Source organism: Coregonus lavaretus (genome assembly GCF_964263955.1).
Source record: "Coregonus lavaretus genome assembly, chromosome: 4".
In the NCBI taxonomy this organism is placed as follows: Eukaryota; Metazoa; Chordata; class Actinopteri; order Salmoniformes; family Salmonidae; genus Coregonus; species Coregonus lavaretus.
In genome coordinates, this window is record NC_139991.1 from 27775979 (window position 1) to 27788956 (window position 12978).

General features: G+C 39.8%; 1 protein-coding gene across 2 annotated transcripts in view; it reads right to left on the reverse strand.

Moving 5' to 3' along the window:
* Nucleotides 1-12978, reverse strand: part of epb41l4a (erythrocyte membrane protein band 4.1 like 4A) — a 122456-nt gene that overhangs the window by 31930 nt on the left and 77548 nt on the right. The window contains exons 4-8 of one of the 2 annotated variants that reach the window (XM_084159653.1): nt 12831-12882; nt 12275-12353; nt 5981-6078; nt 5683-5803; nt 3442-3617 (exon numbers count right to left, since the gene is read on the reverse strand). In XM_084159653.1, the coding sequence (XP_084015779.1) occupies nt 3584-3617; nt 5683-5803; nt 5981-6078; nt 12275-12353; nt 12831-12882 (384 nt within the window). In that variant the 3' untranslated portion in view covers nt 3442-3583. Of the gene's footprint in view, nt 1-3441; nt 3618-5682; nt 5804-5980; nt 6079-12274; nt 12354-12830; nt 12883-12978 lie in introns of those variants that run through there. The other variant, XM_084159652.1, reaches the window with a different exon arrangement.

Consider the following 12978-nt stretch of genomic DNA (forward strand, 5'->3'; position numbering starts at 1 on the left):
AGGGCTGAGACTCCCTCCAGTATTACAGTCAGTCACAGTAGCGAGCGAGCGAGCGAGAGAGAGAGAGAAGAGCTGCTAGAGGAGCTAAGAGCCCAATGATGCTCAAAGTCTCTTAATCATTGATAGCTGCCTGGACCCTTTTCACTTCTTACTGTGCGTAATGTTGTCTTCTCAGCAGCATTAAGGGGATGTATGATCATAGACTAACACCCTTCAGGACTTATGGGGTTGACACTGAAGAGGTACTGTAATACATAGATGGTATACACTCTAAAAATTAGGGGTTCAACAAGGGTTCTTCTAAGATCCTCAGTTTTTTTATGAACCGTAGGGTTCTTGGCACTGAAAATTGCCCTCAAAAGGTTCTTCCAAGAACTCCATAGGAGGTGGGGTTCATCGAGGAACCTCCTTAGCTGGTGGGGGTTCTTGCAAGAACCTAACTGCCCAACTGAAACATTTGGTTTTGAATTTGAAAGGACAGCAGGTGCAGGCACTTAACTGAAAAATGTAAAGATCTCCTCAAGTTAAGGTAAGGTTTGTCCTTTATATGATCTAAATTGATATTGTTTTATGATGATACCATCTACCTTTTCATATTTGTGCAAATCTTTCTAAAACAGAAAATGGACACAATTCAATGGATATCAATCAACAAAGAGGTAAGAATATGTAGGCTATAAGAATATGTTGAAGGCTAGCTGTATTGGGTGCAGATGACTGAACTGCTCACTTTTGTGTCTGTGTCTGCAGGTATACAGACGAGGAGGCATACAAAGGTATGTCAATTGGTATTGGTATGTTATGCAGATCACATGTACCATCCTCCTCCCTTACCTCTTCAATAAAAATCCCATAGGCCTCTACATTATGGACAAGGTACGTGTATGAAAAACATTATCAAAACAGTTTTTTTCCCCATTCACATTTACCACAAAAACCAAGGTATAAATACTGTCGTGTGAATGTTTTGTTAAACATCGGTATAATTACTATTTTATGGATTCACAGACTTCACCCGCCCTACACCTCTGATGTTATAACAGGAAACCTGTTCGATCACCATGCACTGCAAAATCATTAAATACATTAACATCAACACGCCAGAGGATATACCCATTGGACTTGGGGCTCTGCTGGGAGTCTACCTCATATTTTTATTTTTTTTATTCTGCTTTGCCACTAAAATCATAATAAACACTGACAACTAAAATATTGTGTTGTTGTTATGCATATTAATAATAATAATAGGGGAGGGGGGGTAGTTAAAAAAATGTACCCCAAAAGGTTCTTCGAGGATCCATTAAAAAGGGTTCTTCAAAGAACTTATTGGGGTTCCCCCACAGTTTCAATTTGAAGAACCCCTAAAGGATACTCCAGGAACCTTTTATTTTTAGAGTGTATGATATTACTGTCTCAATCTCAGAAGAGCAACCCTATAGGATTCTGTTATAGAATAATAAACTGTCTGACTGCGAGGAGAATGTTGTTATCCACAGAGAGACAGAGGACCAGACTTGGTGGCAGAGGGTATGGTGGGTCTGGTTTGTTAGTATGTGTGTGTGAGTGTGTGTGGTAGCCTGTCAGGCTGCCGGGGGCTGCATGGGGAGATTGTGTTGGTGTAATGGAGTGGACATTAGCGAAGAGGAGCTGGCTGTTTCTCGTGTTTCACACTGAGATTAAACCACATACAGTGAGGGAAAAAAGTATTTGATCCCCTGCTGATTTTGTATGTTTGCCCACTGACAAAGAAATTATCAGTCTATAATTTTAATGGTAGGTTTATTTGAACTGTGAGAGACAGAATAACAACAAAAAAATCCAGAAAAACGCATGTCAAAAATTTTATAAATTGATTTGCATTTTAATGAGGGAAATAAGTATTTGACCCCCTCTCAATCAGAAAGTTTCTGGCTCCCAGGTGTCTTTTATACAGGTAACGAGCTGAGATTAGGAGCACACTCTTAAAGGGAGCTTGTTACCTGTATAAAAGACACCTGTCCACAGAAGCAATCAATCAATCAGATTCCAAATTCTCCACCATGGCCAAGACCAAAGAGCTCTCCAAGGATGTCAGGGACAATATTGTAGACCTACACAAGGCTGGAATGGGCTTCAAGACCATCGCCAAGCAGTTTTTCTGCTAAGGGGACAGGACAACTTCACTGCATCAAAGGGACGATGGACGGGGCCATGTACCATCAAATCTTGTGTGAGAACCTCCTTCCCTCAGCCATGGCATTGAAAATGGGTCGTGGATGGGTATTCCAGCATGACAATGACCCAAAACACACGGCCAAGGCAACAAAGGAGTGGCTCAAGAAGAAGCACATTAAGGTCCTGGAGTGGCCTAGCCAGTCTCCAGACCTTAATCCCATAGAAAATCTGTGGAGGGAGCTGAAGGTTCGAGTTGCCAAACGTCAGCCTCGAAACCTTAATGACTTGGAGAAGATCTGCAAAGAGGAGTGGGACAAAATCCCTCCTGAGATGTGTGCAAACCTGGTGGCCAACTACAAGAAACGTCTGACCTCTGTGATTGCCAACAAGGGCTTTTCCACCAAGTACTAAGTCATGTTTTGCAGAGGGGTCAAATACTTATTTCCCTCATTAAAATGCAAATCAATTTATAACATTTTTGACATGTGTTTTTCTGGATTTTTTTGTTGTTATTCTGTCTCTCACTGTTCAAATAAACCTACCATTAAAATTATAGACTGATCATTTCTTTGTCAGTGGGCAAACGTACAAAATCAGCAGGGGATCAAATACTTTTTTCCCTCACTGTACTTGAAAATGTATCAATTGACCAATTCGGAACATTTGGGCAGACTTGATACAAAATAGTCCAGTATTGCAATGCTTCACTGGATCAATCTGAAACTTTGCACACACATTGCTGCCCCCCAACAAATTCATGTTTTTTGTTTGTATTATCTTTTACCAGATCTAATGGGTTGTATACTCCTACATTCATTTCACATTTCCACAAACGTCATAGTGTTTCCTTTCAAATGGTATCAAGAATATGTACAGTGAGGGAAAAAAGTATTTGATCCCCTGCTGATTTTGTACGTTTGCCCAATGACAAAGAAATGATCAGTCTATAATTTTAATGGTAGGTTTATTTGAACAGTGAGAGACAGAATAACAACAAAAAAATCCAGAAAAATGCATGTCAAAAATGTTATAAATTGATTTGCATTTTAATGAGGGAAATAAGTATTTGACCCCTCTGCAAAACATGACTTAATACTTGGTGGCAAAACCATTGTTGGCAATCACAGAGGTCAGACGTTTCTTGTAGTTGGCCACCAGGTTTGCACACATCTCAGGAGGGATTTTGTCCCACTCCTCTTTGCAGATCTTCTCCAATTCATTAAGGTTTCGAGGCTGACATTTGGCAACTCGAACCTTCAGCTCCCTCCACAGATTTTCTATGGGATTAAGGTCTGGAGACTGGCTAGGCCACTCCAGGACCTTAATGTGCTTCTTCTTGAGCCACTCCTTTGTTGCCTTGACCTTGTGTTGTGGGTCATTGTCATGCTGGAATACCCAATACTTTTTTCCCTCACTGTAATCACTTCACTCAGTTCACTGTCACAATACCATGGACCATGCCACTGTTTGGAATACACAAACAACAACAGAGAATGGATGGATGATAACCTTTGTGTGCTATGGTCAAATTCCTCATATTTCAAATGTACAGTATAACACTTTCACACTGTCAAAATTGGTTTAGTCTCCATTGTATACTAATTCATTCTATAAAGATGGCTTCACTGAACTGACCTGATTCATATCATTACATTTTAATATGAGATGATCAAAATAACTAATCAAATGGATATTTATTTCTTTTCAATCCAATCTCTCAAGGATCTGAACAGAGCTATATGTCTGTCTGTATGTGTCTGTCTGTATGTGTCTGTCTGATTTATATTACCATGTAAATCACACTATTGCCTGCTCTCACACAATGAGGACCGTGTTCGTGAGGGCAGACCAGTCATCACAACTGTAATCCATAATCCTCATCAATAGGGTTGGGGTCCTGGCAGCATGGTGTAATCTGACCTAATACTAATATGGGGGTGGCGGTCTCTCTACCTCTTATCATCAGGCCTCTGGTATTTTCTTCTCTGTCACAGCTCTATCTGTCATCCCTATAACCTTCAGGAGGAGAGGTAGTGAAACACACCTCACGCTCGCACACTCATGCACACACACGCATGCACACACACACACACACACACACACAAACACACACACACACACACACACACACACACACACACACACACACACAGGGTCATTCCACGAAATGAGGCCATTTTCACTACCTCTTATATTTACCTCTAATATTTTAAGTAGAAATTGTGCACCAATATTGGATTTTAATTTCCTGTTATATTAAATGAAGTGCCCTTTAATATAGACCACATGTAAAATTCTATAAATCAGATCTTTTATATGAATAAAGACTTGCTAAAGTGCCAACATTCTGCCTTTTGGCATGTCCCTTTGTGCACCCTCTGTGATTTCTAGGAATATTTTAACCCACTTAACCCCCAAATTCCTCCAACTTTTCACCATCATTGTAAAGTTATTTTGTTGCTTTGACAAAGCAATTTCTGTAGATTATTATTTATTTCATTTGATTAGAGATTCAGTAAAAAAAAAAAATAATAAGAATGTCCCTCATTTTAAGGTCAGCCCTGCTGCGTGAACTGAACTCTCGTTTTAATATGGTGAAACTATTCCTTTTTAAATATTTTTTTCAAAATAAACTTTGAACATCTAATAGTAAAATCATAGTGTACAAGCAGGTTCTACTCTTTTTAGCCATTCTCTGGTGCTTTGTTGTGAAAAACTGAGCGAGTCAAGCATCACACGTCAACCCTGTTACAGATAAGACAGGCTTGCGTTCAATTGCCCCTCCCTGCTGCACACAACAAGCTTCCATTCATGCTGTCACATTGGGATTTATGGCTGATTTAAGATGAAATTCGTCAATCCTGTTGAGCGATAGTAGAAGAGAAGTGGAGAAATTCCGTGATGTCTCTCGTCTCATGTCCCATAGCAAATAAATTGTAAATATATAACATAGATAACAGTATGTCTATGTCAACAGTCTTTGAGAGCAAACAAAACACTTCAGAACAGATAAATGAAGGACTCGACTTGGGTTCAGTATTACAGTGGCAGTACTAGCAAACAGTTACAGATAAAGTAGTCTCTGTTATATCTCACCGAGTTCAAAATCACAACAGAGTTACACGATTCCCTTGCTTTCTGAGAAATGATTAGATCAGATACTGTAGATTGTCCAATCCCTTATGAGACAGACTTTGCATTAAGTAAGGTAGCAATAATACACCAACAGAGACTGACTGCATAACCCAGCCACTGGAACAGCACAGTCACAGTAACAAACAGATTATATCTGACTCATAGAACAGTGGAGATAAAGGGGACACTTTCACACGCATAGTCTGTAATCTGTTATGAGGGGATTAGACTGGGATTAGGGATTGGGCTGGCTGTCAGAGCAGTGAGGAGAGGAGAGTGGAGAAGGAGGAGGGGGAGAGGAGGAGGAAAGGAGAAAAGAGGAGAAGGGAGAAGGAGAGGGGGAGAGGAAGAGGAGAGGAGAAGAGAGGAGATGAGAGGAGAGGGCTTCCTTACGTTACGGTTTTGTGAATCGTCTCGATGGCATCTTCCAGTTCCTCTTTCTGGTCCGGGACGAAACGGTACTCTGACACGTAGCCCGACACATGTTTGTACGGGTCGTAGTCGCCAAGTTCAGCTGGAGAGAAAACGTGAAAGACATATGAGCGTATGCACACATGAACACACACACATTTTGACTGTGTGAGAGATCATATAATACTAGGAACAGTGACATCACATAATACAATTATTTAATCTCTATTCATTCACAATTTTTCTCTCTATTTCTCTCTCTCTCTTTGTGGGTACTCACACTGTATGGCAAGGGCTGCCAGCTGTGCGCTGATATCGAGGGGACAGGGGATTCTGCCCTGTAGTACATCTTGCTTTACCTGCAGGAAGAACTGGTACCTACAGTACCCAGGCACAGACACTGGCCAAGTGAGACACACGTCCTTTAATCCCACACATATAGCACATTAAATACAGTACATACACATAACAACACAACAACCAAGCATGGAGGGTCCATGTGTACTGTGCAAGGTTATTATAGTTTTGTGTTTTTATATTCGTTTTTATTTATATACATACAGTACCAGTCAAAAGTTTGGACACACCTACTCATTCCAGGGTTTTTCTTTATTTGTATTATTTTCTACCTTGTAGAATAATAGTGAAGACATCAAAACTATGAAATAACACATATGGAATCATGTAGTAACCAAAAAAGTGTTAAACAAATCAAAATATATTTATATTTGAAATTCTTCAAAGTAGCCACCCTTTGCCTTGATGACAGCTTTGCACACTCTTGACATTCTCTCAACCAGCTTCATGAGGTAGTCACCTAGAATGCATTTAAATTAACAGGTGTGCCTTCTTAAAAGTTAATTTGTGGAATTTCTTTCCTTAATGCGTTTGAGCCAATCAGTTGTGTTATGACAAGGTAGGGGTGGTATACAGAAGATAGCCCTATTTGGTAAAAGACCAAGTCCATATTATGTCAAGAACAGCTCAAATAAGCAAAGAGAAACAACAGTCCATCATTACTTTAAGACATGAAGGTCAGTCAATACGGAACATTTCAAGAACTTTGAAAGTGCAGTCGCAAAAACTATCAGCGCTACGATGAAACTGGCTCTCATGAGGACCGCAACAAGAAAGGAAGACCCAGAGTTACCTCTGCTCCAGAGGATACGTTCATTAGAGTTAACTGCACCTCAGATTGTAGACCAAATAAATGCTTCACAGAGTTCAAGTAACAGACACATCTCAACATCAACTGTTCAGAGGAGACTGCGTGAATCAGGCCATCATGGTGGAATTGCTGCAAAGAAACCACTACTAAAGGACACCAATAAGAAGAAGAGACTTGCTTGGGCCAAGAAACACGAGCAATAGACATTAGACCGGTGGAAATCTGTCCTTTTGTCTGATGAGTCCAAATTTGAGATTTTTGGTTCCAACCGCCGTGTCTTTGTGAGACATAGAGTAGTTGAACAGATGATCTCTGCATGTGTGGTTCCCACCGTGAAGCATGGAGGAGGAGGTGTGATTGTGTGGGGGTGCTTTGCTGGTGACACTGTCAGTGATTTATTTTGAATTCAAGGCACACTTAACCAGCATGGCTCCCACAGCATTCTGCAGCGATACGCCATCTCATCTGGTTTGGGCTTAGTGGGACTATCAAATCAAATCAAATTTTCCACATGCGCCGAATACAACAGGTGTAGACCTTACAGTGAAATGCTTACTTAAAAAGCCCTTAACCAACAATGCAGTAAAAAATAATAGATAAGTAAAAAATAAAAAAAATAAAAAAATTAAAGAGCAGCAGTAAAATAAAATAACAGTAAGAAGGCTATATACAGGGGATACCGGTACAGAGTCAATGTGCTGGGGCACCGGTTAGTCGAGGTAATTGAGGTAATATGTACATGTGGGTAGAGTTAAAGTGAATATGCATAGATAATAAACAGAGTAGCAGCAGCGTAAAACAGGGGTTGGGTGGGGTGGGGGTGACAATGCAAATAGTCCAGGTAGCCATGATTAGCTGTTCAGGAGTCGTATGGCTTGGGGGTAGAAGCTGTTAAGAAGCCTTTTAGACCTAGACTTGGCGCTCCAGTACCGCTTGCCGTGCGGTAGCAGAGAGAACAGTATATGACTAGGGTGGCTGGAGTCTTTGTTTTTCAACAGGACAATGACCACACACTTCCAGGCTGTGTAAGGGCTATTTGACCAAGAAGGAGAGTGATTGAGTGCTGCATCAGATGACCTGGCCTCCTCAATCACCCAACCTCAACCCAATTGAGATTGTTAGGGATGAGTTGGACCGCAGAGTGAAGGAAAAGCAGCCAACAAGTGCTTAGCATATGTGGGAACTCCTTCAAGATGGTTGGAAAAGCATTCCTCATGAAGCTGGTTGAGAGAATGCCAAGAGTAAACAAAGCTGTCATCAAGGCAAAGGGTGGCTACTTTGAAGAATCTCAAATCTAAAATGTATTTGGATTTCTTTTTTTTGATTTGGAACACTTTTTTGGTTACTACATGACGTGTTATTTCATAGTTTTGATGTCTTCACTATTATTCTACAATGTAGAAAATAGTAAAAATAAAGAAAAACCCTTGAATGAGTAGGTGTGTCCAAACTTTTGATTGGTACTGTATATATATACAAAAAAAAATAGTTTTCAGATCTGATTTACTTATTTCGTTTAAGTTTTATATTAAAAAAACTATTTGTTTTTTATATTATATTATTTAGTTTCAGTTTTAGTGTTAGGGACAGAAAGTAGCCAATGCCTGGGAGGCTAAGAGCCATTTATGTGTTGTATAGTTTTTGTGTTTTTGGGGATATCCCTTCTTGCCACTGTGGGGCAGTAATGCATTAGGTGATGAGTCAGAGCATAGGTTAGGTTAGGTTTAAAGGGAGACTCAGTGAGATGACAAACAGTGAGGGAAAAAAGTATTTTGTACATTTGCCCACTGACAAAGAAATGATCAGTCTATAATTTTAATGGTAGGTTTATTTGAACAGTGAGAGACAGAATAACAACAACAAAAACCAGAAGAAATCATTTCAGATTGATCCAGTGAAGCATTGCAATACTGGGCTATTTTGTATCAAGTCTGCCCAAATGTTCCGAATTGGTCAATTTATACATTTTCAAGTACAGTGAGGGAAAAAAGTATTTGATCCCCTGCTGATTTTGTATGTTTGCCCACTGACAAAGAAATTATCAGTCTATCATTTTAATGGTAGGTTTATTTGAACAGTGAGAGACAGAATAACAACAAAAAAATCCAGAAAAAATGCATGTCAAAAATGTTATAAATTGATTTACATTTTAATGAGGGAAATAAGTATTTGACCCCCTCTCAATCAGAAAGATTTCTGGCTCCCAGGTGTCTTTTATACAGGTAACGAGCTGAGATTAGGAGCACACTCTTAAAGGGAGTGCTTCTAATCTCAGCTTGTTACCTGTATAAAAGACACCTGTCCACAGAAGCAATCAATCAATCACATTCCAAACTCTCCACCATGGCCAAGACCAAAGAGCTCTCCAAGGATGTCAGGGACAAGACTGAATACCTACACAAGGCTGGAATGGGCTATAAGGCCATCGCCAAGCAGCTTGGTGAGAAGGTGACAACAGTTGGTGAGATTATTCGCAAATGGAAGAAACACAAAATAACTGTCAATCTCCCTCGGCCTGGGGCTCCATGCAAGAGCTCACCTCGTGGAGTTGCAATGATCATGTGAACGGTGAGGAATCAGCCCAGAACTACACGGGAGGATCTTGTCAATGATCTCAAGGCAGCTGGGACCATAGTCACCAAGAAAACAATTGGTATCACACTACGCCGTGAAGGACTGAAATCCTGCAGCGCCCGCAAGGTCCCCCTGCTCAAGAAAGCACATGTACAGGGCCGTCTGAAGTTTGCCAATGAACGTCTGAATGATTCAGAGGAGAACTGGGTAAAAGTGTTGTGGTCAGATGAGACCACAATCGAGCTCTTTGCCGTCAACTCAACTCGCCGTGTTTGGAGGAGGAGGAATGCTGCCTATGACCCCAAGAACACCATCCCCAACGTCAAACATAGAGGTGGAAACATTATGCTTTGGGGGTGTTTTTCTGCTAAGGGGACAGGACAACTTCACCGCATCAAAGGGACGATGGATGGGGCCTTGTACCGTCAAATCTTGGGTGAGAACCTCCTTCCCTCAGCCAGGGCATTGAAAATGGGTCGTGGATGGGTATTCCAGCATAACAATGACCCAAAACACACGGCCAAGGCAACAAAGGAGTGGCTCAAGAAGAAGCACATTAAGGTCCTGGAGTGGCCTAGCCAGTCTCCAGACCTTAATCCCATAGAAAATCTGTGGAGGGAGCTGAAGGTTCGAGTTGCCAAACGTCAGCCTCGAAACCTTAATGACTTGGAGAAGATCTGCAAAGAGGAGTGGGACAAAATCCGTCCTGAGATGTGTGCAAAACCTGGTGGCCAACTACAAGAAACTGTTTTGCAGAGGGGTCAAATACTTATTTCCCTCATTAAAATGCAAATCAATTTATAACATTTTTGACATGCATTTTTCTGGATTTTGTTGTTGTTATTCTGTCTCTCACTGTTCAAATAAACCTACCAATAAAATTATAGACTGATCATGTCTTTTTCAGTGGGCAAACTTACAAAATCAGCAGGGGATCAAATACTTTTTTTCCTCACTGTACATAACTATAGAGAACATATAAAAATGATATGGTAATACAAAATGTAAGTTTACACACTCCCAGGAATGTCATACATGATGGATCATTAGCTTATACACTAACTTTCACACATCTAGATGGAGCCAGAGACAGCAGGGGTTCAAACTGTAGAACCCAGTTCCTACATTTGAATATAAAAATGGATTTGATCAAACAAAACGATGCTACATTTTATCTCTGGGACCCTTAGGATGACAAATCAGAGCAAGATTACTGAACGTAAATTAATTTACCTTCAGAGGTGAATGTATCAAACCAGTTGCCGTGATACATTTTTTGTTGTTGTGCACTCTCCTCAAACAATAGCATGGTCTTTTTTTCACTGTAATAGCTACTGTAAATTGGACAGTGCAGTTAGATTGACAAGAATTTAAGCTTTCTGCCCATATAAGACATGTCTATGCCCTGGAAAGTTTGCTGTTACTTACAACAGTCATGCTAATCACATTGGGGCACGTTAGCTCAACCGTCCCGTATACAGGACACCGATCCCGTAGAGGTTAAACAGCCTGCGCCGCCGTTCTTTACATGTGTCTTAATAAATGCGCTCTTTTTGGGATTGTCAACTTTTTAGAGAGGGATGTTGGCACTTGCAAATGCCATATCTTCAGCATTTTTTTTTTTTTTTTATAGCGAATGAAAATGGCTACTTTGTTCAGAAATAGGCTACATTTTCTTAGATAAAATTCCTATTATTTTCATATAATGTTGATAACAGACAATGAATAAGTTAAATATTTATGTTGATAATGTCCTTAAGATAGGCTAATAATTTGATGCATTAGGCTAAAGCGTAGGTTGCTGATAAGAATAATTGTCGGCAAACATTTCATTTGAAGTCAATCCACATGGTTCGACATTTATTTTGGATGAATTGGATAATTACGTTAGATGATCATGGTATGCACATCGTGATAATTAATTCACACAGTGTGAGAAGGTGCTATAATCGGCCTCTTGAGGTCAGATGATTGACATACAGGGTAGAAAAAAACTATCAAAATGCCTGGCCCTAGCTATGTGGAAGTTTCACCATATAATAATAATAATATATAAATAAAATAAATAAATAAATAATATAATAATAATATGCCATTTAGCAGACGCTTTTATCCAAAGAGACTTACACTCATGCGTGCATACATTTTTGTGTATGCACGCATGATCGAACCCACTACCCTGGCGTTACAAGCGCTGTGCTATACCAGCTGAGCATTCAAATCCTCTTAGATCTCCATCTCTCTCACTAATTGATTGCACAATGTACACCCATATTATTTCAGTTTTTGAGTGTATGATATGGGGCTTGGAGACATAGAGAGAAATAATAATTTTAAACAATAGCAACACTGCCATGTTGTTCTGAGCCTTGCTGCTGGAAACCCACATAGTGCCCGACTTTCGCACTTCTCCAGACTTCACTCCTCAACTTTCGTCTACAGTCAGTTGCTTCAGCCTTACCACTCATACGCGTCCAGTCTCAATGTCCCCTGCCAAATTTAGAAGCTTGAAAGCCGCATTAGAAAAAATAAGCTTGAAAACCCCATTGGATTTTTGGCCAACATTTTGATAAAGAAAACTAAAACTGAACATAATTCATGTTTTCTTTTAGTTTTAGTTAGTTTTGGAGTCAAAGATAATAGTTTCAGTATACTTTTCATTTTTCAAACAGGTTTTTAAAATTATTTTATTTCAGTTTACTGAATAGTTCTCATGATTGGTTTTGTTTTCGTTTCAGTTTAAGTGTACTATAATGGCCATTTTGCATGTGTGGAGGTGCTAGCCAATTAAGTAAACAATAGTGAGACATGAGAAGTACTGACAATGCACACCTTGTTATTTCTTCTTTTAGCTTGCAGGGATCCTCAGCATAAAACTTGACCCCAAAATAGAGTGTGTATGGAGGCCCTGCTGAGAGAGAGAGAGAGAGAGAGAGAGAGAGAGAGAGAGAGAGAGAGAGAGAGAGAGAGAGAGAGAGAGAGAGAGAGAGAGAGAGAGAGAGTATTTATTTTAACTATTTGCACATTGTTACAACACTGTATATTTACATAATATGACATTTGAAATATTATTTTGGAACTTCTGAGTGTAATGTTTACTGTTAATATTTATTGTTTATTTCACTTTTGTTTACTTGCTTTGGCAATGTTAACATACGTTTCCCATGCCAATAAAGCCCTTAAATTGAAAATTTTATTGAATTGAGAGAGAGAGAGAGAGAGAGAGAGAGAGGGAATTGAGAGAGAGAGAGAGAGAGAGAGAGGGAGAGGGGGAAAGGGAGAGAGAGCCTTCTATTTCACTAACTGCAGCAACCTTCTACTGTAAATCACTGTATCCAAACAGCTGAGAGACATTCAACTCAACGCAGAGAGAAGAGGAGATACTTACTCGTTATTAAATCCTTGTGTTCTGAAAGGGTTTTTGAGGGATCTAGCCAATACTGCAAACAAACAAAAAAACACAAACAGAAAACATTTAATTACATACAAAAATAACTGCCATAATGATTATTTGTTTACATAAGTAGTACCATACG